The sequence below is a fragment of the Hemitrygon akajei genome, chromosome 11 (assembly GCF_048418815.1).
Source record: "Hemitrygon akajei chromosome 11, sHemAka1.3, whole genome shotgun sequence".
Taxonomy (NCBI): domain Eukaryota; kingdom Metazoa; phylum Chordata; class Chondrichthyes; order Myliobatiformes; family Dasyatidae; genus Hemitrygon; species Hemitrygon akajei.
Genome location: NC_133134.1, coordinates 148,304,293 through 148,330,168, shown reverse-complemented (window position 1 = coordinate 148,330,168; position 25,876 = coordinate 148,304,293). Strand labels below are relative to the sequence as shown.

General features: G+C 40.7%; 1 protein-coding gene across 5 annotated transcripts in view; it reads right to left on the bottom strand.

Annotated features, from left to right (window-relative positions):
- The window catches only part of nol4lb (nucleolar protein 4-like b), a 340,315-nt gene that overhangs the window by 23,879 nt on the left and 290,560 nt on the right, over positions 1-25,876 (bottom strand). For all 5 annotated transcript variants that reach the window (XM_073061905.1, XM_073061907.1, XM_073061906.1 and 2 more), the window contains one exon: positions 22,379-22,498. In XM_073061905.1, the coding sequence (XP_072918006.1) occupies positions 22,379-22,498 (120 nt within the window). The remainder of the gene's footprint in view (positions 1-22,378; positions 22,499-25,876) is intronic.

Here is a 25,876-nt window from a genome sequence, read left to right as displayed (position 1 = left end):
CTCATGCATGCATGTCAAGGCTTATAAATTAGTATTGCTGATGTTAGCAGATGAACGATTAACACATCCATATAACCTTCCCCTTTCTAAATTAAAGTGGGCATTTAAAAGGGTAAAATGAACATATTACTAACAATATGGTAGCATTGGAACAAAGGTAAGCTATTCAGCTCTCTGTCACATTATTCCATTCAATGGATGGAATCACAAATGACTTGTACTTCAGCCTTACTGCATTTTGCCCTACCCCAATCACAGAGAAGTCCAACACAGAAATGGGCCATTTGGCCCAACTAGTCCATGTCAAAACCATTTAAGCAGCCTATTCCCATCGACCTGCACTGGGACCACAGCCCTTCATATCCCTACTATCCATGTACATATCCAAACTTCTCTTAAACATTGAAATGAAGCTTGTGTGTACTCCTTGTGCTGATAGCTCATTCCACACTCTCACAACCCTCTGAGTGAAAGGTTTCATAGAAAATCTACAGCACAATACAGGCCCTTTGGCCCATATTGCTGTGCCAAACATATCCTTACCATTGAAATTATCTAGGGTTACCTATAGACCTCTATTTTTTTAAGCTCTACGTACCTATCCAGGAGTCTCTTAAAGGACCCTATCATATCCGTCTCCACCATCGTCGCTGGCAGCCTATTCCACGCACTCACCATTCTTTGTGTAAAAAAAACGTGTCTGACATCGCCTCTGTACCTACTTCAAAGCACCTTAAAACTGTGCCCTCTCATGTTAGCCATTTCAGCCCTGGGAAAAAGCCTCTGACTATACACACAATCAATGCCTCTCATCATCTTATACACCTCTATCAGGTCACCTCTCATCGTCCATCTCTCCAAGGAGAAAAGGCCGAGTTCACTCAACCTATACTCATAAGGCATGCTCCCCAATCCAGGCAACATCCTTGTAAATCTCCTCTGCACCCTTTCTATGGTTTCCACATCCTTCTGTAGTGAGGTGACCAGAACTGAACACAGTACTCCAAATGGGGTCTGACCAGGGTCTTATATAGCTGTAACATTACCTCTCAGCTCTTAAACTCAATCCCACAGTTGATGAAAGCCTTCTTAACCACACAGTCAACCTGCACAGCAGCTTTGAGTATCCTATGGACTTGGACCCCAAATCCCTCTGATCCTCCACACTGCCAAGAGTCTTACCATTAATACTATATTCTGCTATCATATCTGACCTATCAAAATGAACTACCTCACACTTAACTGGGTTGAACTCCATCTGCTACTGCTCAGCCCTAGTTTTGCATCCTACCAATGTCCCGCTGTAACCTCTGACAGCCCTCCACACTATCCACAACAATCCCAACCTTGTAAGGCTTGTAAGACATGACCTGCCTTTGACAAGATGATGCTGACTATTCCTAATCATATTATGCCTCTCCACATGTTCATAAGTCCTACATCTCAGGATCTTCTCCATCAACTTACCAACCACTGAAATAAGACTCACTGGTCTATGATTTCCTGGGCTATCTCTACTCCCTTTCTTGAATAAGGGAACAACATCTGTAACCCTCCAATCCTCTGGAACCTCTCCCGTCCCCATTGTTGATGCAAAGATCATTGTCAGAGGCTCAGCAATCTCCTCCCTCACCTCCCACAGTAGCCTGGTGACATATACAACTTGATGCTTTCCAAAAGCTCCAGCACATCCTCTTCCTTAATATCTACATTCTCAAGCTTTTCAGTCCACTGTAGTCTTCCCTACAATTGCCAAGATCCTTTTCCGTAGTGAATGCTGAAGCAAAGTATTCATTAAGTACTCCTGCTACCTCCTCCGACTCCATACACACTTTTCCACTGTCACACTTGATTGGTCCTAATCTCTCACGTCTTATCCTCTTGCTCTTCACATACTTGTAGAATGCCTTGGGGTTTTCCTTCATCCTGCTCACCAAGGCCTTCTCATGGGCCCTTCTGACTCTCCTAATTTCATTCTTTAAGTTCCTTCCTGCTAGCCTTATTATCTTTTAGATCTCTATCATTACCTAATTTTTTTGAACCTTTCATAAGCTTTTCTTTTCTTCTTGACTAGACTTTCAACAGCCTTTGTACACCTCGGTTCCTGTACCCTACCATCCTTTCCCTGTCTCATTGGAACAAATCTATGCAGAACACCAGGCACATATCCCCCGAACATTTGCCACATTTCCTCTGTGCATTTTTCTGAGAACATCTGTTCCCAATTTATGCTTCCAAGTTCCTGCCTGATAGCTTATTATTTCCCCTTACTCCAATTAAATGCTTTTATAACTTGTCTGTTCCTATCCCTCTCCACCCCATCTGAATACCTTGCTCTAGGAGATGCCAATCGATATCTGGGAAATTAAAATCTCTCATCACGACAACTCTGTTATTATTACACCTTTCCAGAATCTGTTTCCCTATCTGCTCCTCGATATCCCTGTTTCTATTGGGCGGTCTATAAAAAACACCCAGTAGAGTTATTGACCCCTTCCTGTTCCTAATCTCTACCCACAGAGACTCCGTAGACAATCCCTCCATGACTTCCTCCTTTTCTGCAGCTGTGACACTATCTCTGATCAACAGTGCCATGCCCCCACCTCTTTTGCCTCCCTCCCTGTCCTTTCTGAAACAACTAAAGCCTGGCGCTTTAAGTAACCATTCCTGCCTCTGAGCCATCCAAATCTCTGTAATGGGCACGACATCATAGCTCCAAGTACTGATCCATGCTCCAAGCTCATCCGCTTTGTGCATGATACTCCTTGCATTAAAAAGTTTCACCTCAAGTTGCCCTTAAACTTCTCACCTTTCACCCTTAAGCCATGACCTCTATTTTTTAGTCTCATGCAACCTCAGTGAAAAAAGCCTGCTTGCACTTACCCTATTTATACCTCCCTCTTCATTTTATATATTTCTATCAGATTTCCTCACAATCTTCTACGTTCTAAAGAATACAGTCCTCCTAATTAATATTTACCTATAACTCAGGTCCTACAGACCTGGCAACATCCTTGTAAGTTTTCTCTGCACTCTTTCAATCTTGTTTACATCTTTCCTGTAGGTAGGTGACCAGAACTGCACACAATACTCCAAATTAGGCCTCACCAATGTCTCATACAACTTCAACATAACATCCTGTCTTCTGTGGGAATGATGCTCAACAGCAACTCCTTCCAGTTCATCGGTGAAAGCAGCCTTATTTCTACCTTTGATGTCTCTCTTTCTCCAGTTCGTGGTGGATGGGGTTCTGTTGAAGATCCTGACCTGGAGTTACACTGAAACTTCTGCTCTTTGCAGTGACGGGACCCACTCCTGGGGGCTCATGACTGGCCGGTTTTTGAAGTCCCAAGGACGTGGCCTAGAAGATGAGTGCAGCTCGGGGTGCTGAGACTTCATGACCCTGTGGATGGGCTGATTCTATGCTGGTGTCTCCGACTGAAGCGTCGTGGGAGAGCCTGGAACATCGGCAGCAGCGGATCAACTGTCAGGGGCTCTGTATGCACTGAACCACGTGTGCTCTCTCTCTCTCTCTCGGTGGTGGGGAAGAGTTTGTTGTTCATTCTCCGCTCTGAGAACTTGGGAAATAAAAGCAGCGCAACAAATTTCATCATAAATTAGTGAGTTGTTCTGTTATGTCACCTCTCTCACTGTGAATGGGGATACCGCTTTGTCTCTTTATTGGGGAGAAACAGAGAGCCTGTGGTATGTCGAATTGTCGGGTGAGTGATTAGTTTTTGCGTACTGTATATCATGGTCTTTCTCGGGGGCTTTGCTATTGCTTGCTTGGTGAGTGGAGGGTGCTGGTGTTTTTTTGCGGAGTGGGTGGGGGTCGTTGTTTTGCTGCTGCTTGTGCGGGGGAGTGTGGTGGGCTTTGGGGTTCTAACATCTTAACTGTCACATTCTTTTGGGCACCCTTCTGTTTTCGTGGATGTCTGTAAAGAATAAGAGTGTCAGTTTGTATATTGTATACATTTCTCTGATATTAAATGAAGCTATTCAACTATTCAATATATTGATTTATGAAGGCCAACGTGCCAGGAGCATATTTGTTTTGATATCCTTGGCTGGCACAAATTGATATCAGGTCTTCAATTTTTCCAAGAGTATACAAGAATATATTCATTTATCTGAATAAATTTGTTGATTGATTTCTGTTGATTTCTGCTGTGCACTAAGTGGCTTTCAAACTTTCCTACAAAGCAGTGAATACACTTGAAGTAATTGTTTCTAAGCTACCTGAAATATCTAATGATGTGAAAGATAAAGTAAAGCTTTTATAGTATTACAGAATTGTTCATGGTCCACGTGGCTGTCTCGTAAACAGCAATAATGTAATGTACAATCACAAGGGCAAGAACATTGATCTTGAACTTCTGGTAGTTGCCCCCCCTTTCATCATTTCCCATTCTTGTTTCCATCTCACACCTTCTCTCCTTACTTGCCCATCAGCTCTCTCTGATGCTCCTCCCCTTCCCTTTCTTCCATAGTCTTCTACCCTTTCCAGTCTGATTCCCCTTTCTCCAGCCCTTTATCTCTTTCACCAATCAACTTTCCAGCTCTTTACTTCACCACCTCCCCCTCTCCCAGTTTCACCTATCACCTGCCACCATGTACTTCTTCCTCCCCTCCCCCAGCTTCTTAGTCTGACTCCTTCCCCCTGCCTTTACAGTCCTGATGATGGGTCTCGGCCCAAAATGTCGACTGTTTAGTCGTTTCAATAGATGCTGCCTGGCCTGCTGTGTTTCTCCAGGATTTTGTGTGTGTTGCATCACAAAGAAATTTCTTTGTTTCTGCAAACCAGGGGAATCTGTACCCTCTTATTTCTATTAAGCTGCTCCAGGAAAAGAAGATTCATATACTCCGCTTTATTCTCCATTCCCAAAGATTGCAGGTTAATTCAGAAAAGTCAGGTGCAAAACTTTCATAATGTAACATTATATAAAATTTTTGCTGAGACTAACTTTATTGTCCAGAGTTTATGATTAATTGCTTGTTTATTTTAAATCTTTTCAAAATTGTAACCTCAGCCAAAGAAATCAACAGCATTTCTGGTTATGAACCATCAAAAGCAATTATCTCTGCATTAAGGTTCAAAAACCATGAAGCAGAATGAAAGATGTAGCAGTGCTGTTATTTCCATAATTTCAAAGTTATAATTATTATGAGATTAAGTCCCATATCAGAATTTCAATACAAAAATGTTACTACAGTAAATACATGTGCATCCTTCCTGATTGCTGATATTGGATTTTATTAAAATTAGTATGTATCTGTTTTTCTGTCAGGCTGTTATGTTTTCTGCAGAATGCTTTGTAAAACAGAAGTGTACAACTGAATTTCATAAACAAGAGTCCAATGTGCTTATGTTATTTAGTGCATGGGACTGAGAACCAATTTCTACACCAGTCCAATGTTCTCTTTCAAAAGATTAGCTAGTCATCCTCTATTGACTGGTTGTGGGAGCTTGCCATACATCATTTGTATAAAGCAACTATCATTTCAATGGATTCAATTTATTAGCATTATGGTGATTTTTGGAAACGAGTTTTTCTGTTACATTAATGTGAACTCTCCATTTAAAAATTTGCTGGTAAAAAGAAACAAATTTCTGGGAATGATCACAGTTGATAAAACATGCATTTTCAAATATCAAAGCACAGCCAGAGCTATTTAAATGCTAGCATGTGAAAACAGTGCAACATTCCAAGTATCTGTGGTGTCTCCATTCCAGCTCAGTTTAAAATAATAAGCAGCATGCTACGATGAACTATCCCATCAAGTGATACGACAGGGGCCTGATGAGGGAAAGGTAATAGACCATAGCAAAGGAATCATCCTCACTCAAGCATAACAATATTAATCTCAAGCATAACAAAATCAATTAGGGGCACATACAAACACAGTGTTTTAAAAATAAAATTGGAAGGAAGGCAAGTGATTTTGTTAAATAGAAAACATAGCAAATACTAATGAATCCTATGGGGCTGGTTTGATGAGACCACAAGGAAATCCAAAAGCTATAACCACAAATGTAAGGTATTCTTGGTTTCTTATCATCATTTTCCAAGGTCCAGCAAAATATTTGTGACCTAAAACAGATGGCCTGGGAGGTCCAGCAAAGGATGCAGCCTTCAGAGTTGTCATCCTAATCTATGGCTTAACAATTCAAAGTCCACCCAGCTGGCAGCAAAGCCCCAGGAAAGATTACTGAGGTGAGACAGGCCTTTCACTGAAAGAAGCACTGCAGGAGACTTCCACAAATAGGATTTGTAATAGACAAAAGTGTTGTTGGCTCCATTCTACATCACACCATCCTGATGGGTCTTGCCATTGCATAAGCTTGAAAAGCTATATTCTTGATGAAGACCTCTGGAAAAAGACCAAATGCTCCAAAAACTTAGTGTAGGGGAACTTCCGAATTTCAGATTTATTTCAGACTTCAAAATTATAGTGCCATCTCCTTCATTTGGAAAGAGGAAAGTGTTATAGCACAGTGACAGGAAGTTTCACCTATCATAGTATCTTGTTTGAAAGTATTTAGGAGAGTAGACTTTTATGACTATCTTCAACCTGAACAGTTCACAAACACATTTCCAGCCCAAACAACACTCCCAACACTATCCAAGATAAAAGCAACTGCATTGTACAATTTATGTAACATATAACTTCAAAGTAACTGCATTTCCCATAGCACACTGCTGAACATTATCAAACAATATTTGGTAACGAATCACACAAAAAACATAATTCACCAAATGAAATAGGTGTTGATAAATTTCATAGAGAAAAGAGAGATAATAATTCCTCATATGCACATATTTTGTGATAGTTTGATTGGTTTAGTTGTATGGATTTAGTGATAGAATTTCAGAGTTTCAGCCTTGTGGTGGAGCAATTTAAATTAGGAATAACAAAGGGACCAGAATTTGAAGATTGCAAGTATCTCAAAGGCTTGTGGGCTCGGAGATAGTTACTAAGAAAAGAAATCGAGAAGCTGTGAAGATATGTGAAAGCGCTTGGAAAAACTGACTCAACCCCACTGAGAAAGGCTGTCTCAATGCAAATAAGTGATTATGTGTCTGAAGAAAACAGCGGAATGGTAGAGCTGGCACTGTCAGTTCAAACATAGGTGCTGAAGAAGAGACTTAAACTGGAGAATTTGGGGATAAATGATCATACAGTTGGGAAGGGCTGAGTAGCTACTGATTTGGGCACTGACTATGTTTGGGCTATTACAGTTTGCTTACGCAAATCCTTGTGTTCGAATTGACCTCCTAGCCTCATTCGCATGCAACAACAAGTTACAAACAGTAATAGTCTGCTAATAAAGCCTGTTTGAGATCCAAGATTTGAAGTTTAACAGAAACCAGAAGCATTAGATTCAGTTGTCATTGAAAACCCCATATCCTAGCCACCAATTCCATCCCTCTTCCTAGCATCATGTTGTCTTGAGCTTGGAATCTCACATGATCCTCAGATAAGCTATCAACTACATATCTGCAATAAAATATGAATCACGTATTGCCATTTTCATAATAATTACTGAGTCTCTCATTATATAGGCTCACCTTGCATTGTTATCTTCTTTCATGACTGTTAACTCATGACATTCCCATTCCAATGAATTCCTTGATGGCTTCTCTTAATCTTCATAGACTTAACCAATACTTTGCTACCTGTGCCTTATACTAGGCACATTAAATCATTGTCTGTGTCTCATTGACCTCATTGACTTCCAGGGAAGTAATAATTAATTTTTAAAATTTACATCCTTATTTTCAAATCACTCATCATTTTCTAGATTTGCAATCTCCTAGACTCCTCAGATGACAAAAATCCACCAAATCTAGCCTTGTGATCATTAAAGTTTTAATTACATTAACATTGACTGTGTCTTCAGTACTTGATGACCAATGACAGGCAATCCCCTAACTGACCTTTCTATCTCCCATCCTTAAGACCATAAGACATAGCAACAGAATTAAGCTATTTGGCGGATCAAGTCTACTCTGCCATTCGATCATGGCTGATTTACTATTCATCTCAACCCCATTCTCTTGCCTTCTCCCCATTACAATTGATGCCCTTACTAATCAAGAACATATCAACCTCTGCTTTAAATAAACCCAATGACTTGGCCTCCACAGCTGTCTAGAACATAGAAAACCTACAGCACAATACAGGCCCTTCAGCTCACAAAGTTGTGCTGAACATGTCCCTACCTTAGAAATTACTAGGCTTATCTATAACCCTCTATTTTTCTAAGCTCCATGTACCTGTCTAAAAGACCCTATCGTATCCACCTCCACCAACTTTGCCGGCAGCCCATTCCATGCACTCAACACTCTCTGAGTAAAAAATTTACCCCTGACATCTCCTCTGTACCTACTCCCCAGCACCTTAAACCTGTTTCCCCTTGTGGCAACCATTTCAGCCCTGGGAAAAAACCTCTGACTATCCACATGATCAATGCCTCCCATCATCTTGTACACCTCTATCAGGTCACTTCTCATGCTCCCTCGCTCCAAGGAGAAAAGGCCCAGTTCACTCAACCTATTCTCATAACGCATGCTCCCCATGCACCATCCTTGTAAATCTCCTCTGCACCCTTTCAATGGCTTCCAAATCCTTCCTGTATTGAGGTGACCAGAACTGAGCACAGTACTCCAAGTGGGGTCTGACCAGGGTCCTATATAGCTGCAACATTACCTCTCGGCTCCTAAATTCAATTACATAATTAATGAAGGCCAATACACCATATGGCTTCTTAACCACAGAGTCAACTTGTGCAGCTGCTTTGAGTGTCCTATGGACTCGGACCCCAAGATCCCTCTGATCCTCCACACTGCCAAGAATCTTACGATTAATACTATATTCTGTCATCATATTTGACCTACCAAAATGATCCACTTCACACTTATCTGGGTTGAACTCCATCTGCCAGATCTCAGCCCAATTTTGCATCCTATCAATGTCCCGCTATAACCTTTGACAGCCCTCCACACTATCTACAACACTTCCAACCTCTGTGTCATCAGCAAACATACTTCCTCATCCAGGTCATTTATAAAAATCACGAAGAGTAAGGGTCCCAGAACAGATTCCTGAGGCACCCCACTGGTGACCAACCTCCATGCAGAATATGACCCGTCTACAACCACTCTTTGCCTTCTGTGGGCAAGCCGGTTCTGGATCCACAAAGCAATGTCCCTTTGGATCCCATACCTCTTTACTTTCTCAATAAGCCTTGCATGGGGTACCTTATCAAATGCCTTGCTGAAATCCATACACATTACATCTACTGCCCTTCCTTCATCAATGAATTTTTTTGAGGATGTGACTAAACACAATCAGGCTCATAAGGCACGACCTGCCCTTGACAAAGCCAGGCTGACTACTCCTAATCATATTATATCTCTCCAAATGTTCATAAACCCTGCCTCTCAGGATCTTCTCCATCAACTTACCAACCACTGAGGTAAGACTCATTGGTCTATAATTTTCTGGGCTATCTCTACTCCCTTTCTTGAATAAAGGAACAACATCCACAAATATCCAACCCTCCGGAACCTTTCCCGTCTCATCATCGCTACAGGCAGAACAATCTCCTCCCTCGCCTCCCACAGTAGCCTGGGGTATATCTCATCCAGTCCCGGCGACTTATCCAACTTGATGCTTTCCAAAAGCTCCAGCACATCCTCTTTCTTAATATCTACATGCTCAAGCTTTTCAGTCTGCTCAAAGTTATCACTACAATCACTAAGATCCTTTTCCATAGTGAATACTGAAGTATTCATTAAATACCTCTGCTATTTTCTCCGGTTCCATACACACTTACCCACAGTCACACTTGATAGGTCCTATTACTTCACGTCTTATCCTCTTGCTCTTCACATACTTAAAGAATGCCTTGGGGTTTGCCTTAATTCTGCCTGCCAAGGCCTTCTCATGGCCCCTTCTGGCTCTCCTACTTTCCTCCTTAAGCTCCTTCCCAGTAGCCTTATAATCTTCTAGATCCCTAACATTACCTAGCTCTCTGAACCTTTTGTAAGCTTTTCTTTTCTTCTTGACTAGATTTATTACAGCCTTTGTACACCACGATTCCTGTACCCTACCATAACTTCCCTGTCTCATTGGAACGTACCTATACATTCCAATGGGACCCTCATATATGACCCTTCTATTAAATTTGTAAAGACTTGGGAGGCCATTTATTCAATATTTTCACATGATGTAATTTGACCCTGTTCCAATCCTATTTTTTTTCTGGTTCTGATTTTATATACGTAGAGAAGATCGGAGTTGGGGACACTGATGATTTTTTTGTCTTTTCTTAGATATTATAATCAGCTCATGTTTTTTTTTCTTTTCTTTTTTTCTACTAGTTAGTGGCTAGTTTGTTAGATTATTTCTTGTTTTTTGGGGTAATATATATATTTTTTCTTTTTCTCTTTTTTTGTTTTTTTTATATTGATATACCTAGTTTTTTCTTTGTCTTGTATGATTTGGGAAGACTTAACTACATTGTAGTTATTGCTTATGTATCCTTTTGTGCTCATTTTAGATTTTGTAATTCTGTAATCCCAATAACTATGTATCATTCTTATTAAGTTGATATTAATAAAAAGACTGAAAAAGAAAAGGAATGTACCTATACAGAACTCTACACAAATATCCTCTGAATATTTGTCACATTTCTTCCGTACTTTTCCCTGAGAACATCTGTTTCCAATTTAAGCCTCCAATTTCCTGCCTGATAGCCTCATACTTCCCCTTGCTCCAATTAAACACTTTTCTAACTTGTCTGTTCCTATCTCTCTCCAATGCTATGGTAAAAGAGATAGAATTATGATCACTATCTCCAAAATGCTCTCCCACTGAGAGACCTGACACCTGACCAGGTTCATTTCCCAATACCAGATCAAGTACAGCCTCTCCACTTGTAGGCTTATCTACATACTGTGTCAAGAAACTTTCCTGAACACACCTAACAAACTCCACTACATCTAAACCCCTTGCTCTAGGGAGATGCCAATCGATATTTGGGAAATAAAAATCTTTCATCACAACAACTCATATTATTACACCTTTCCAGGATCTGTTTCCCTATTTGCTCCTCGATATCCCTGTTACTACTGGGTGACCTATAAAAAAAAACCCAGTATAGTTATTGACCCCTTTCTGTTCCTAACCTCCACCCACAGAGACTCCATAGACAATCCCTCCATGGCATCCACCTTTTCTGCAGCCGTGACACTATCTCTGATCAACAGTGCCACACCCCCACCTCTTTTGTCTCCCTTCCTGTCCTTTCTGAGACATCTAAAACCCGGCACTTGAAGTAACCATTCCTGTCCCTGAGCCAAGTCTCTGTAATGCCCAACACATTATATCTCCAAGTACTGATCCACGCTCTAAGCTAAACCGCTTTGTTCACAATACTCGTGTTAAAATAGACACATCTCAAGCCTTCGGTCTGACCGCGTCCCTTCTCTATCACCTGCCTATCCTCCCTCTTGCACTGTCTACAAGCTTTCTCTATTTGTGAGCTAAACTCCTCTTCCCCAGTCTCTTCAGTTCGGTTTCCACCAGAACAATTCTAGTTTAAACTCTCCCCAGTGGCCTTAGAAAACCTCCTCGCCAGGATATTGGTCCCCCTGGGATTCAAGTGCAACCCATCACACCTGCCCCAAAAGAGGTCCCAATGATCCAGAAATCTGAATCACTGCCCCTGCTCCAATCCCTCAGCCACGCATTTATCTTCCACCTCATCCTATTCCTATTCTCACTGTTGCGTGGCACAGGCAGTAATCCCGAGATTACTACCTTTGCGGTCCTGCTTCTCAACTTCCTTCCTAACTCCCTGTAGTCATTTTTCAGAACCTCTTCCTTTTTCCTACCTATGTCATTGGTACCAATATGTACCATGACCTCTGGCTGTTCTCCCTCCCACTGCAGGATATCTTAGACATGATCTGAAACATCCCACCTTGGCACCTGGGAGGCAAACTACCATCCGAGTTTCCTTCCTGCGTCCACATAATCGCCTGTCTGAACCCCTAACTACAGAGTCCCCTATCACTGCTGCCTTCCTCTTCCCTTCCCTCCCCTTCTGAGCCACAGGGCCAGACTCTGTGCCAGAGGCATGGCCACTGTCGCTTCCCCCAGGTAGGCTATTCCCCCCCCCCCCCCCCCCCCCCAACAGTACTCAAACAGGAGTACTTATTGTCAAGAGGTTCAGCCACAGGGGTATTCTCTAGGACCTGACTCTTCCCCTTCCCTCTCCTGAATGTCTGTAGCAATAAGTTCCATAGACTCACCTGGCTATTCCTCCTCATCTCTGTTCTAAGTGGATGTCCATCTTTGCCCTCTGGTGCTAAAGTCCCCCATTATTGGGAAATATCCTCTCCATGTCCACTCTGTCTGTGTCTAGGCCTTTTAATATTTGATAGGTTTCAATGAAATCACATTTATTCTAAATTTCAGCAAGTACAATTCCAGAATCATCAAGCAGTCACATGTTAACCCCTTCATTCCTGGGATCATATTCGTGAACGTCCTCTGGGCCCTCTCCAATGCCTTCAATCTCTTCCTTGATAAGGGACCCAAAGCTGCTCACAATACTCTAAAAACAGTCTATTCCCACTCTCTGACTCCTTCTTCTCACCATGCTAATATCTTTTTGTAATACCAGGGGCTCTTAAATTGCTTAGCAGCCTCATGTGTGGAATCTTGTCATATCCTTCTGAAATTCCAAATAAACAATATCCACTGACTCTCCATTGTCTGTCCCACCTTTAATTCTTTCAGAGATTCCATAAGATGTTTTCAGGCAGGATTTTCCCTTAAGGAAACCACACTGACCTTTGCCTGTTTTATCAAGTGTCCCTACATACCCTGAAACCTCATCCTCAATAATGGACTCTAACATCTTGCCAAACACCGATGTCAGGGTAACTGGCCTATAATTGCATGTCTTTTGTCTCCTTCTCTTCTTAAAAGGGTGGAGTGACATTTGTAATTCGATTTTATTTAGTGATGCTGCTGTGAAATTTAACAATGTTTAATGAAAGATATAGGTAAAAGTTGTTACTGTTCTTTATGAGATAGTCGATAAGGTCTCTACAAAACTGCAGCAGCTTTTGAATAGGTCATGAAATTATCAGAAAGACCAGGACATACATATTCCAGAAGAAGGTTGGGTTTGGGTAAGTAATTAAAGCAAGAAAAATTGGTTAGGATGTAATTCTAGCTGACGGTGGAAGACATGGTGGTGAGAAGTGACAGCCAACTGCATTCTCCAGTTCTTTGAATGCAAGGGGCATTCAGGCAAGTTCATTTTTCAATGATGATACCTTTAACAGGTGCCACAAGATTAGCGATGCAACACCTGCCCACAGTATATGCACTTCTTGCCCACCTTAGAGGATTAAGAGGCTTATAATAGCTGAAAGATCAGCATAACTGTGTCAAAATCCTAGAAGAACATTTTCAAATTCCTGCTGGAAAAATGATTGGTTATAGATGAGTGTCAGTTTAAAAGGACAGACAAATTGAGAACAGGTATGTTTTTGACCATGCATTGCATACAAAAGCCAAAGGAATAGGCCTGAAAAGAGACAGATTTGGAAGTTAAGAGCTAATTAAGAACATAGTCCGGCAGCTTTATAAAAATAAAACCCCACAGAGGCTTTATTCAACAAGATGATTTTTGGAAAGCAGTAACAAAAACCACTCAATTCAGTGAATCATACTTCATTTAAAAACAGATAAAATGGCTGCTTAAAATTGATAATTCTACTATTCTTTCATCTCTCGGAGTCTGTGCAAGATGTGATGTTTATCTTCTAACCAGCTAGAAGGTCATCACTTATGTGGAATACTCCTGCAGCCTCCCTGTATATGTAGGTGAGGCTTTGATGAATCACATAAATATTGATTGAAAATTAAACAATTAACTAATTTCCATGTGATTCACAAGCCATGGTGGGCATTGACTGCTATGTATATAATTAACTCAGTCCCTGAGAAATAAAACAGATATGTGATGTTTATGAATTAGGAAACTATGGCAGTAAGCCTTTGATTAGTTATCAACATGAACTTTCATGTTGCTATCTTATGCCGAATCAATAGACAGCGGTTCCGAAGTCAATTAATGCAAAACAAGTCATTGGAGTCAGATTCTGGATCCAAAGTAACTTGGTTTTGAGACAGATAGTAGCAGCAGAAAGAAATCCAAATAGAAGCTTCCTTTCCACCAACTTCTGCTCCAATGAGAACCGCAGGTTATTGTTTTAAGGTAATCACCTCAATAACTGACTCAAGGTTGGTGTTGGCACAAGTAAACACCTGCCTCGGTAACGACCTGGATCTGCTTCAATTTGCCTACAAACAACAGGTCAACACTCTGCTCTGAACCATGTGGACCACAGGAACACGTATATCACCTACTGTTCAATGATTCCAGTTTGGCATTCCACAATATCATCCCATTCAAACTTATCATCAAGACCTGTACCTCCCTCTGCAACTGGGTCCTCGATGTCCCCGTCAGCAGATCTCTATCAGTGTGGATAAGTAACAACATTTCTCCTTACTGAGCATCAATACAGGCACACCTCAATACAAACCTGACAGTGTGGCAAGGACACAGCTCCAATGCCATATACAAATTCACCAAAACTACTGTTGTTGGACAACTCATAAATACTGATGAGCCAGCTGTCGGAGTGAGACAAGACACGTAGTTGAATGGTGTGGCAACAGCAACTGCTCTTTAAATGTCAGTAAAACTAAAGAGCTAATGGTTGATTTCAAGAAGGGAAAGGCAGGTGAAGATGTGCCAGTCTACATTGGTAAATTGGCAATGGAGAGGGTCAACAGCTTTAAATTCCTACGTGGTAACATAGTGGATAACCAATCCTGGGCCAGGCCGAGAAGCAATCACAAGGAAGGCACACCAGCATCTAAACTTCCTTAGGAGGTTAAGTAGGTTGGCATGTTCCCAGTACATCACGGGCACATCCCACCACACTATCAAAAGCATCTACAGGAGGTGCTTCCTCAAAAAGGCATCACCTATGATCCCCATCATCCAGGCCATGCCATCTTCCTGCAGACAGGAGGGATAGAAGTCTGAGATCCCACCTCGCCAGGTTCATTTTGATCTTTTGGTTCTTGAACTAACATGCGCATTTAATGATTCTCTCAGTATAGCAACACCGTGACAATTTATTCAACACAAGAATCTCTACAAGATATTCAATCTTGTATAATGTTTTTCCCTAGTGATTTTTCTGTGTCTGATGCACTTGTCAGGAAGTTTATCATTGCCTCTGTGCATAGAACATAGAACACTACAGCACAGTACAGGCCCTTCGGCCCACAGTGTTTTGCCAACCTTTTAACCTAATCTAAGATCAATCTGAACCTTCCCTCCCATATTGCCATCCATGTGCCTGTTTAAGAGTCTCTTAAATGTCCCTGGCAAAGCATTCCACACACTCACCTCCCTCTGTGTAAGGAAACTACCTCTGACATCCCCCTCGACTTTCCTCCAATCACCTGAAAAATGTTCTGGTAAATCTCCTCCTAAGAGACAGAATCTTGCAGACTACCTTGTCTATACGCCCTTGTCATTTCACATACCTCATCCACATCCCCCCTTAACCTCTTCTGCTCCAGGGAGAAGAGACACAGCCTCTCCTCATAACTGATCTGTTCTGTGCCAGGCTGCATCCTGGTGAGCCTCCACTGCACCTGCAACAGCACCCTGGGGTGGGGTGGGGCAGGCAGCTGAGGAGGTGTAACCTGGCTCCGGGGAGAAAGGGTTGTGCCACGCACACAGGAAATGACCACTTGAGTGACACACCTCTGAGACTCTGTCTGTGCTCGGATACGACAATAAACTCAACTGTGACTTCGGCAGGATTTTCAGATCTTTCTTGGGGCACAACTGGGCTTCATGCTTATCCAATTACTTTCACTTTGCAGCTCTTTCCTTTAGCTCTCAACATGCAAAATTCTACTGAAAATTCTCAGAATCATCTCTGTCAAAATGCTGAAGATGGAATTAAAGGCAAGCATCATGCTGTTCTGTTGAAACTCGTAGATGCTATCAGATTTTGTCTCTTTTTCTAATAACCAGTTGGATTTCTTAACCGTTTTTACATTTCAAATTTTATGTTGATTTCATTAAAAAAATTCTTGTCACTAATCTGGGTGTTTGAATTCCCAGACTGGCTACTGCCTCAAATTTCATACATCTGTATTCAAATCATTCTGTACACTTTATTCAATGTGTAATGACTCACCTCTAACTATGATATGCATGCGGCAGAAGCTACTTCTGTTGCCTCGATGAAATGCAAGTACTTGGGCTGCAAAATGTATCCAGACACCTATAGTGTGTCTTTGAAGCTCACTCAAGGGCTCTGACCATACTAGGCCTGTAGGAAGAACTTTTCTTTGTCATAGGGGTTAATTCTGCAAAGGTTGTTTTGCCATGGGTAGTTTTAAAGAATTGCCATAAAGAATTTCTCTAAAATCAGACACAATCACTTCCACTATTCCAGTTGGAGATATTGAAGCTAAATTTAGATACACTGAGGGCTTGTTTAATGACCATTCAGAACATAATCTATTCACCAAATTGTCACATGACCTCAGGTAATTTAAGATACTCAGATTTGCATTCACGTAGCCTTGCAGAGATGGGAACAGTGCTCACGGTGGCAAAAAAGAATGTGAAAGACTATTTGGAACATTGTACAAGAGCAATTAGTGCCACTCAATTACTTTCACTTTTCAGCTCTTTCCCTTAGTTCTATAAATAAACATATACACAGTCTTTTGAAAGTTAGCACTTAGTCTGTCTGTACCATCCTTCCAGCAATGCATACCAGATCATTACAATTCCTCCGATGATGCTCTCTGCTTTCCCTGGCTCTTTGACCTTATCTTAAATCTGTTTCCTTTTTAAAAAGTTATTCAAGGCTGAGGGCTCTTCATACTTGTTTAAGATAAGAGCATACTTTTAATAGTCCACGTTTACAGCAGGTGATTAAACTGGATCTCAGGTTAAAAAATCTTCAGCTTTCAGTGCACATCTAACAGCACAAGGACAGGATGGCAATTAATGAAATATTAACCTCAGTTTCAATCAGTATCAAATTAATTCAAGAGGGGATAAATGGAGGCAACTCACCACAGAAACATTAAAACATTCTGGAAAATGGCTTTCATTCTCTGTTGCTCCGGACAATCACGTGATACAGAAGTACTCTGGTTCTGAAATATGGCCTCACTAACTTCAGTGCAAGCACCCATAGATATATGTGTACTCCATCACGTGAAGAGACAACACACCACAAGTTGATTTTCAACCTTTAGAAACCTACATGAAAAATATACAGTACTTTGCTAAGCCTTCACCTCAAATACAGTGTACAGTTCTGGAATCATGAAGATGAAACAGATCCCATTGACATTGGAATAGATCAAGTGATCTAACTCCCAGTTTCACAGGAAAAGATGAGGAACAGAGTTAAAAAGGTACTTGTAAGTTCCAGTATCAATTCCTTTCGACAACAGTAGGTAGCTTTTTTTTTATTGAGGTTGGACGGAAAAGACAGAATTGGTAATTGAGCTAAAATTAAATTCATTTCAGAAGCAGTTTCATGCTGCACCAGATATTTGGAAGAGTTGATATTGTACAGGAAAAGGAGCCTTCTTCCTTCAAATACACTACTTAAAGAATTACAAGGCTGAACATTGCAACGGAAGGTGTGATTTAAATACATCAATGTCACAAAATCTGGTTCAATGTTACACATTTTGCAAGTACTACTGATGCAAAATTGTTTCTAAATTAATGTTTGATGCAAATGCAAACCTGACGTGGGGCCGTGTGGCAAGCATTTTGGGGAGGGTATTATTATGCATGGCAGTAAAACAACAATACAGAGTGGGAAAATCACAAGCTTAGTCAGTGTGTACCCACAATTAAACCAATATATAACAAAGAATATTTGCAAACAACATGATTCTTCACTCTGGCATCCAACTCAACTATTAATAACAGCTATGCTCCCAACGAATGCATGGGACATTGTCAGCAGCGAGCCCACGCCCACTGCAGTCCCATCATCACGCACTAAAAAAGAGTACAGCCACACATGAACACAATCCAGCTTGTTTTCCACTGAGCGAACACTGGAGAGCAGCACTGACAGGAGGGGTTAGCTCCCGAGCCAGCCTGGACACCATGCCACACCACCTCCGGCATCTCCTCCCTGGGCCACTGCAACAGGTGACTCCGTAGCATAAATCCCTGGCCCACACTATAACCAAGGCCACAGTGTCGTTCTGCCATTGGTCTCGATGGTGAACCAGTGCATCGAACTTGGAATATTCCACATAACCAATGACCAAAAGGGTTCTGCAATAGAAAACCTATAGCCCTTCAGCCCACAATGTTGTGCCAAACATGTACTTATGAGGGGTGATTGATAAGTTCATGGCCTAAGGTAGAAGGAGTCAGTTTTAGAAAACTTAGCAATTTATTCATCAACATAGTCCCCTCCTACATTTGCACATTTAGTCCAGCGGTTGTGGAGCATACAGATCTTGGACCTCCAGAAAGTGTCCACAGATGGGCGATTGATAAGTTTGTGGCCTAAGGTAGAAGGAGATGAGTTATACAGCTCTCGTTACATGCACGTGCAGTTCAACTCTTTGATTATGCAGAAAGTTTGAAGTTAATAACTCATCAGAGGTGATTGATGAGTTGAGAGTTAGGGGGCAAAAGTTTAAGGGTAACACAAGGGGAAATTTCTTTACTCAGAGTGTGGTAGCTGTGTGGAACGAGCTTCCAGTAGAAGTGGTAGAGGCAGGTTCGGTATTGTCATTTAAAGTAAAATTGGATTGGTATATGGACAGGAAAGGAATGGAGGGTTATGGGCTGAGTGCAGGTCAGTGGGACTAGATGAGAGTAAGCGTTTGGCAAGGACTAGAAGGGCCGAGATGGCCTGTTTCTGTGCTGTAATTGTTATATGGTTATATGATTGATAAGTTTGTGGCCTAGGGTAGAAGGAGAAGAGTTACTAACCTCAAACTTTCTGCATAATCACTCAAAGAGTTGACTTGCATGTACATGTAGCTAGAGCTGTATAACTCATCTCCTTCTACCCTAGGCCACAAACTTATCAATGGGGCCCCCCACCTCCCCACTGCTGTGGACACTTTCTGGAGGTCCAACATCCGTATGCTCCACGACCGCTGGACTAAGTATGTAAATGTAGGAGGGGAATATGTTGAAAAATAAATGTGCTAGGTTTTCTAAAATTGACTCCTTCTACCTTAGGCCACGAACTTATCAATTACCCCTCGTACTTTAGTAATTACCTAGGGTTACCCATAGCCCTCTATTTTGCTAACCTCCATGTACTTATCCAGGAGTCTCTTAAAAAACTCTATTGTGTCTGCCTCCACCACTGTTGCCAGCAGGCCATTCCACTCACTCACCACTCTCTGCATAAAAAACTTACCCTGGACATCTCCTCTGTACCTACTTCCCAGCACCTTAAAACTGTGCCCTCTCATGCTAGCCATTTCAGACCTGGGAAAAAGCCTCTGACTATCCACACAATCAATGCCTCTCATCATCTTATACACCTCTATCAGGTCACCTCTCATTGTTCATCACTCCAAGGAGAAAAGGCCAAGTTCACTCAACCTACTCTCATAAGGCATGCTCCCCAATCCAGGTAACATCCTTGTAAATCTCCTCTGCACCCTTTCTATAGTTACCACATCTTTGCAGTAGTGAGGTGACCAGAACTGAGCACAGTACTCCAAGTGGGGTCTGACCAGGGTCCTATATAGCTGTAACATTACCTCTTGGCTCTTGAACTCAATTCCAGCTTTGAGTCTCCTATGGGCTTGGACCCCAAGATCCCTCTGATCCTCCACACTGCCAAGAGTCTTACCATTAATACTATATTCTGCCATCATATTTGACCTACCAAAATGAACCACCTCACACTTAACTGGGTTGAATGCCATCTGCCACTTCTCAGACCAGTTTTGCATCCTATTCATGTCAAGCTGTAACCTCTGACAGCCCTCCACACTATCCACAACACCCCCAACCTTTGTGTCATCAGTAAATTTACTAACACATCCCTCCACTTTCACATACAGGTCATTTATAAAAATCACAAAGAGTAAGGGTCCCAGAACAGATCCTTGAGGCACACCACTGGTCACTGACCTCCATGCAGAATTTGACCCATCTACAACCACTCTTTGCTTTCTATGGGAAAGCCAGTTCTTGATCCACAAGGCAAGGTCCCCTTGGATCCCATGCCTCCTTACTTTCTCAATAAACCTTGCATGGGGTACCTTGTCAAATGCCTTGCTGAAATCCATATACAGTACATCTACTGCTCTACCTTCATCAATGTGTTCAGTCACATCCTCAAAAAATTCAATGAAGCTGGTAAGGCATGAACTGCCTTTGACAAAACCATGCTGGCTATTCCTAATCATATTATGTCTCTCTAAATGTTCATAAATTCTGCCTCTCAGGATCTTCTCCATCAGCTTACCAACCACTGAAGTAAGGCTTGCACTTGCAGCAATTGTTGGGTGACACACCACCTTCATGCACCAGCTCTGATGGCTTCATCACTGGGTGACAGAAGCAGGCTGCAATATGGTACAAAACAAGTCCCGCTCTACTGCTAATCAACAACTTGCTAGTGGGGTAGACTTGCAGCACTTGATGTTCCCGATAACCAGCAGTGTCCTTTGATTGTAAAAATGGACGTATAGAACAAACAATTTCACTTTCAGTTGGACCTAGAGAGGCTTCTGTGTCTGAGTGCAGTGCCATTTTACCAGTAATCTACTAGAATATCCTAATTTATTGTCTATCTATTCATCATCAAGAAAATAATTAGACATACAATTCATAATATTAAGTGCTATATTAGCAAAATACACTACTGTCAAAGGGAGATAACCATTTGTTATAAAGTATGCATGCTCTTGCAATTATGGATTAGTTGCACTCTCAATATATAAATCACTCTCAAATAATGAAATACTTCCATGTTTACCAGTCAATTGTAAAGAACTAATGTTTTAATAGCACAGTCAGTAAAAAGTTCCTTCTTTCCAAAACACAAGACATAGACCATACTTATGATTCTGAATTTATTTATGTTCACTCACTGCAAACTCACAAACCTTCATTATTTTCCTTTCAAATTCTATTCTAATTTTTCACAACTATATTCTGATGTACATTAATTCTGATAACGTGGAATGTGTACCGAACATCTGTTACCATGTTTCACAAGTATGAGGTCTCGGCTTCAATCCCCAGTATCTCTATGCTGGTGACTGTGAATTTCAAGGGGTTAGCACAACACTTTACAGTGGAGGTGACAAGGGTTCAATCCCTGCCACTGCCTGTAAGGAATTTGTACGTGCTCTCTGCGACTGTGTCTTGTTTCCTCTGGGTGCTCCAGTTTCTGGTTGATAGGTCAATTGGTCATTGTAAATTGTCCTATGATTAGACTAGAATTATAGCGGGGGATTGCTGGGCGGCATCGCTCGAAGGGCTGGAAAGGCCTATTCTGAGCAGTATGTCAATAAACAAACAAACAATCTTTGATGTAAAATAATGGGATTGACATTTTGTTCAATGTTTTCACATTGGGATCTTTTTTAAAAATAGCACAGGACAATTGGAATAATAAGGAAAAAAATATCAGATATAGTATCCTGTACACCAGAGGAACATGGGACTGGAAGGAATTTACTGAATCACTCACCCTTCCTCTACTACTTAAGTAGATTATAGCAGCTTGTATTTCAAATTCAAAAGCCTACTTTTGCTCCATTGAAATTTTTACCTAAAACAAAACCTATTAATTTCAATACTGAAAGCTTCAGTATCTTATGAGTTGAGGAGAAAAATAATTTCAATTTTCTACCATCATTTTTATGATGTGTGCTGTTTTTTTTCCCTTCCTGAATAGCCTAGCTCTAATTCGAACATTTCTTTATTCTCAATTCTCCCACCAGAATAGTTCTTCTGTTTCAAATCTTTACCACAGTTCAAGTACACTGCATAGCCAATCTAGTTTATTCAAGACAACACAAATCAGCTTTATGTAACCTAATTTAACGATTTAAATTCCGTGTTATTCCAGTGTATTAGCTTCCTACAAGGGTAATCGACCTTTCCAGTATGGTGTCCAAAACTTAACGCAGCAGTCCAGATGGCCTGACTAGGTCAATACAGAGCAACTCTTCTCCATTGTTTTCCAACCCCCTTACAGCAGCTTTGTGTTAATAGTACCTGCTGCTGATAGGTTTCCAGTCGCATCCGCTTTGCTGCTTTCCGGCTTTCGCTCTCACATGCAGCAGCTAGAATATTCTCCGCCATAGCTGAGGTCAGGTGAGGTGGGGTAGGCCGTGGCTACAGAGAAGAAAATGATTTACAAGTTGAACATTGCTACTTAAGATCACTCAAGCCAAAATTATTATGAGACACTGAAACAGACCTGCCGAATCATGAGTCCTGTTTATAAAAAATGATCTCTGTACACAAGATGAATCATTCCTTTCATTTCCTTTCCAGCAAACTTAATCTTGTTAAAACACTGAGCACTATAAACAGATGACACATGCACATTTCTCAGAAATCATATGGTCACAACAAAATGCATTTAATTAAACAGGACTCTATGATCTTAGCAATAAGACATGGGTTCTCTTAATTCACAACTAAAATTAAGTATTCTCCAAACATGTCTGTGTTGTAGTCCAGAGTATCCATTTCATTCTGGAGGGTGAAAGGTACTGGCATGAGATCAAATTTTAAAATTATGACATGTAATTTTTAAGTAGATGCTTGCTAAAATAGTTCATGTTAATATTTACAAGCTTTAATAAAAATGTGACATCCAAATATATTTGCAGAGGACTATATAGATGGCAAATCAGAGACTGTTGTAGAATTTTCACTGAAATGGTTTCAGCTCAACACCAATGTATTTATCATGAAAATTACAAAACCAGCGTTCTGTTGATTGACCACTATACTTACAGTAGGAAAATTACATTGACTGAAGTTGCTTTCTGAATTCATGATATACATGAATTAGATGCCACATTGTTTTACTTTAATAGAGACTTTAATTTGCTTTAAATGAATTAATTATAAGTTTAATATATTAAGAAGACAGAATGTATGCACAGTTGATTTTGGTTAATTGGACCATTCAGGAAAGCTGTTTACTTGGGACAATTCTCAAAGAACAAAAACTAATTGAGAAAATAGCTGGGATTCCTTTTGTTTATTTGGGACACAATGCCACTGAACTGGGACAGGAAACTGCTGCCAAACAGTTTCTAACTAGTGTCGGTCACGTGCATTTGACACTACACCTTACTTAGAGCAAACAGTTTGTAAGTAGCATCAGTCACATATGTTGGTGTTCAAAAAGCAGTGATTTTTCCCACTGATCGTTGCCGAGAAAAAAAGCAGCAAGATAATTCGGAACTGTTTTGCTCATCGTGGTTTCAAACATTCAAACTCGGGGATGCCAAAAACTGTCAGAAGTGAAAATTAAATGATTTCACTACTTCAATAAGTTAAGAATTTCAAAGAATTAGAAGGTATCGACAACATCTTGAATGTTACAATGAAAATAAAGATTTGGAGGATGTAATCATCAAAAGCATTGCCTGGCAGCAGTCCATTATCTAGACTAGGTGACTGCATTGATTTTGTTCATTTACAGTCAATGAAAAGAACACAGCAGCATACACTGGATGAATTCCTCCATTGATAACTACTAGGAATTCACACACAGATTTATAGTATTGTAGAGGTATTGGTAGTTGCTGTGTAATTAATATTACTAGTGCTATTTGATTAATATTGTAAATATATAATTTAAGCATTCTCCACATAATACATTACAGGTTCTATGTAAAAGTACAAAAGTACGTTCCAAGGAATAAAGTCAATCTTTCCTTATCACGCAGATCCTCCGGACCCAACAAAATCCTGGTAAATTTTCTCTGTACTCTTTTAACCTTATTTACATCTTTCCTGTAGATAGGTGACCAAAACTGCACACAACACTCCAAATTAGGCCTCACGAATGTCTTATGTAACTTCAACATAACATACATTCTCCTGTACTCAATACTTTGATTTAAGAAGGCCAATGTGCAAAAACCTTTCCTTATGGCCTATTACCCTGTGATGCACTTTCAATGACTTATGGACCTGTATTCCCAGATCCCTTGGTTCTATGCATTCTTCAGTGCACTACCATTCACTGTGTAAGACCTACCCTGGCTGGTCCTATCGAAGTGCAACACATCACACTTGTCCATATCGTTTTACCTATTTCCATGAAACTTTGATGAATTAGGATAGCCACTTAATTGGGTCAATATGTACTGGCTGCGATATGCCCCAATTAACCGGAATCTCCCCATGTTTTTCTTTTGATTAATTTCTGGAGTTACAAAACATAACATTGTGAAGAGGAAGTTTTCAATGAACCCGAGATGACTACCTACCTATTGAAATGCAGTGAGATATTCAAGTTATCAAAAAAGTGGGGCAAGAAATGTCTGAGTTAAAGAAAAGCAGAGCATGTGCTTCTTCGGGAAGGGACAGACATGGCTGAGTTAAAAAAAGCTACAAAAAGTACAAAGTCATGGGTTCAAAAACAGTGAGTACTGAGTGACTATAAGAATAAATTTAAAATAAAGCAGAAGTGACTGGCTACATCAGAAAGATAGATGTATTCAATTGGACAAGGGATAACTGGTTCATGTATACTGAGTGAATTGAAGATTTTTTTGAAGCAAACAAAATAGCCAGTGAGAAGCAAATGCCGGTTTTGCTGAGTGCATTGGGTGGAAGAGCATACAGTTTGCTTATAAGTTCGACGGCTCCAAGCAAACCAGCCGAAGTGAGCTTTGCTGACATTCTGAAAGTAACGTAGGAACATTTAGACTGAAACCACTGTTCAGTGCAGAATGCTTTATGTAAGTGGAATCAAAAAGAAGGGAAGTCTATTTCAGTATATGTAGCTGAATGGAAGAAATTGTCTGAACATATTTAGTTCATTGATTGGCTTAATGATGCACTGAGAGATTGTTTAGTTTGTGGAATCATACAAGAAAACATTCAAAAACAGCTCCTAATGGAAGCACAACTTACATTTAAAAGAACAGTTGAAATAACTGTATCAATGGAAACAGCAGACAAAGATGTAATTGGCTTGCAGTCAGGAATAAATGTAAGCACGAACAAAATTGCAATGCTTAAACAGAAACCAACCTGACCAAACAAATTGTGTTACCGTTGTGCATGGGCTCAAATACACCAGACCAATGCAGATATCAAGGCAAAAGTTGCAGAAAATGCAAAAAAGCAGGACATATACAAAGAGCGTATAGTGCAGACAAAAATAAATGCATGGCACAGGGAACAGAGGAAGATAAAAAGTCTACTCCTGCTGAAAGGTGTCAGCCCAAAACTTTGACTATACTCTTTTCCACAGATGCTGCCTGGCCTGCTGAGTTCCTGTAGCATTTTGTGTGTGTTGCTTAGATTTGAGAGATAATGAGTTCATCTTTATTTTACAAGAGGTATGTTCAAAAGTTTTATAACAGCAGGATAGAAACTGTCCTTGAGCCTGGTGGTAAGTGTTTTCAGTGTTTTGCATCTTTTGCTCAATGGAAGGGGGTGCTGGTAGAAGAAAAAAATATCAGGGTCAGAAGGGTCTTTGATTATAGAACCATAGAACATTACAGCACAGAAACAGGC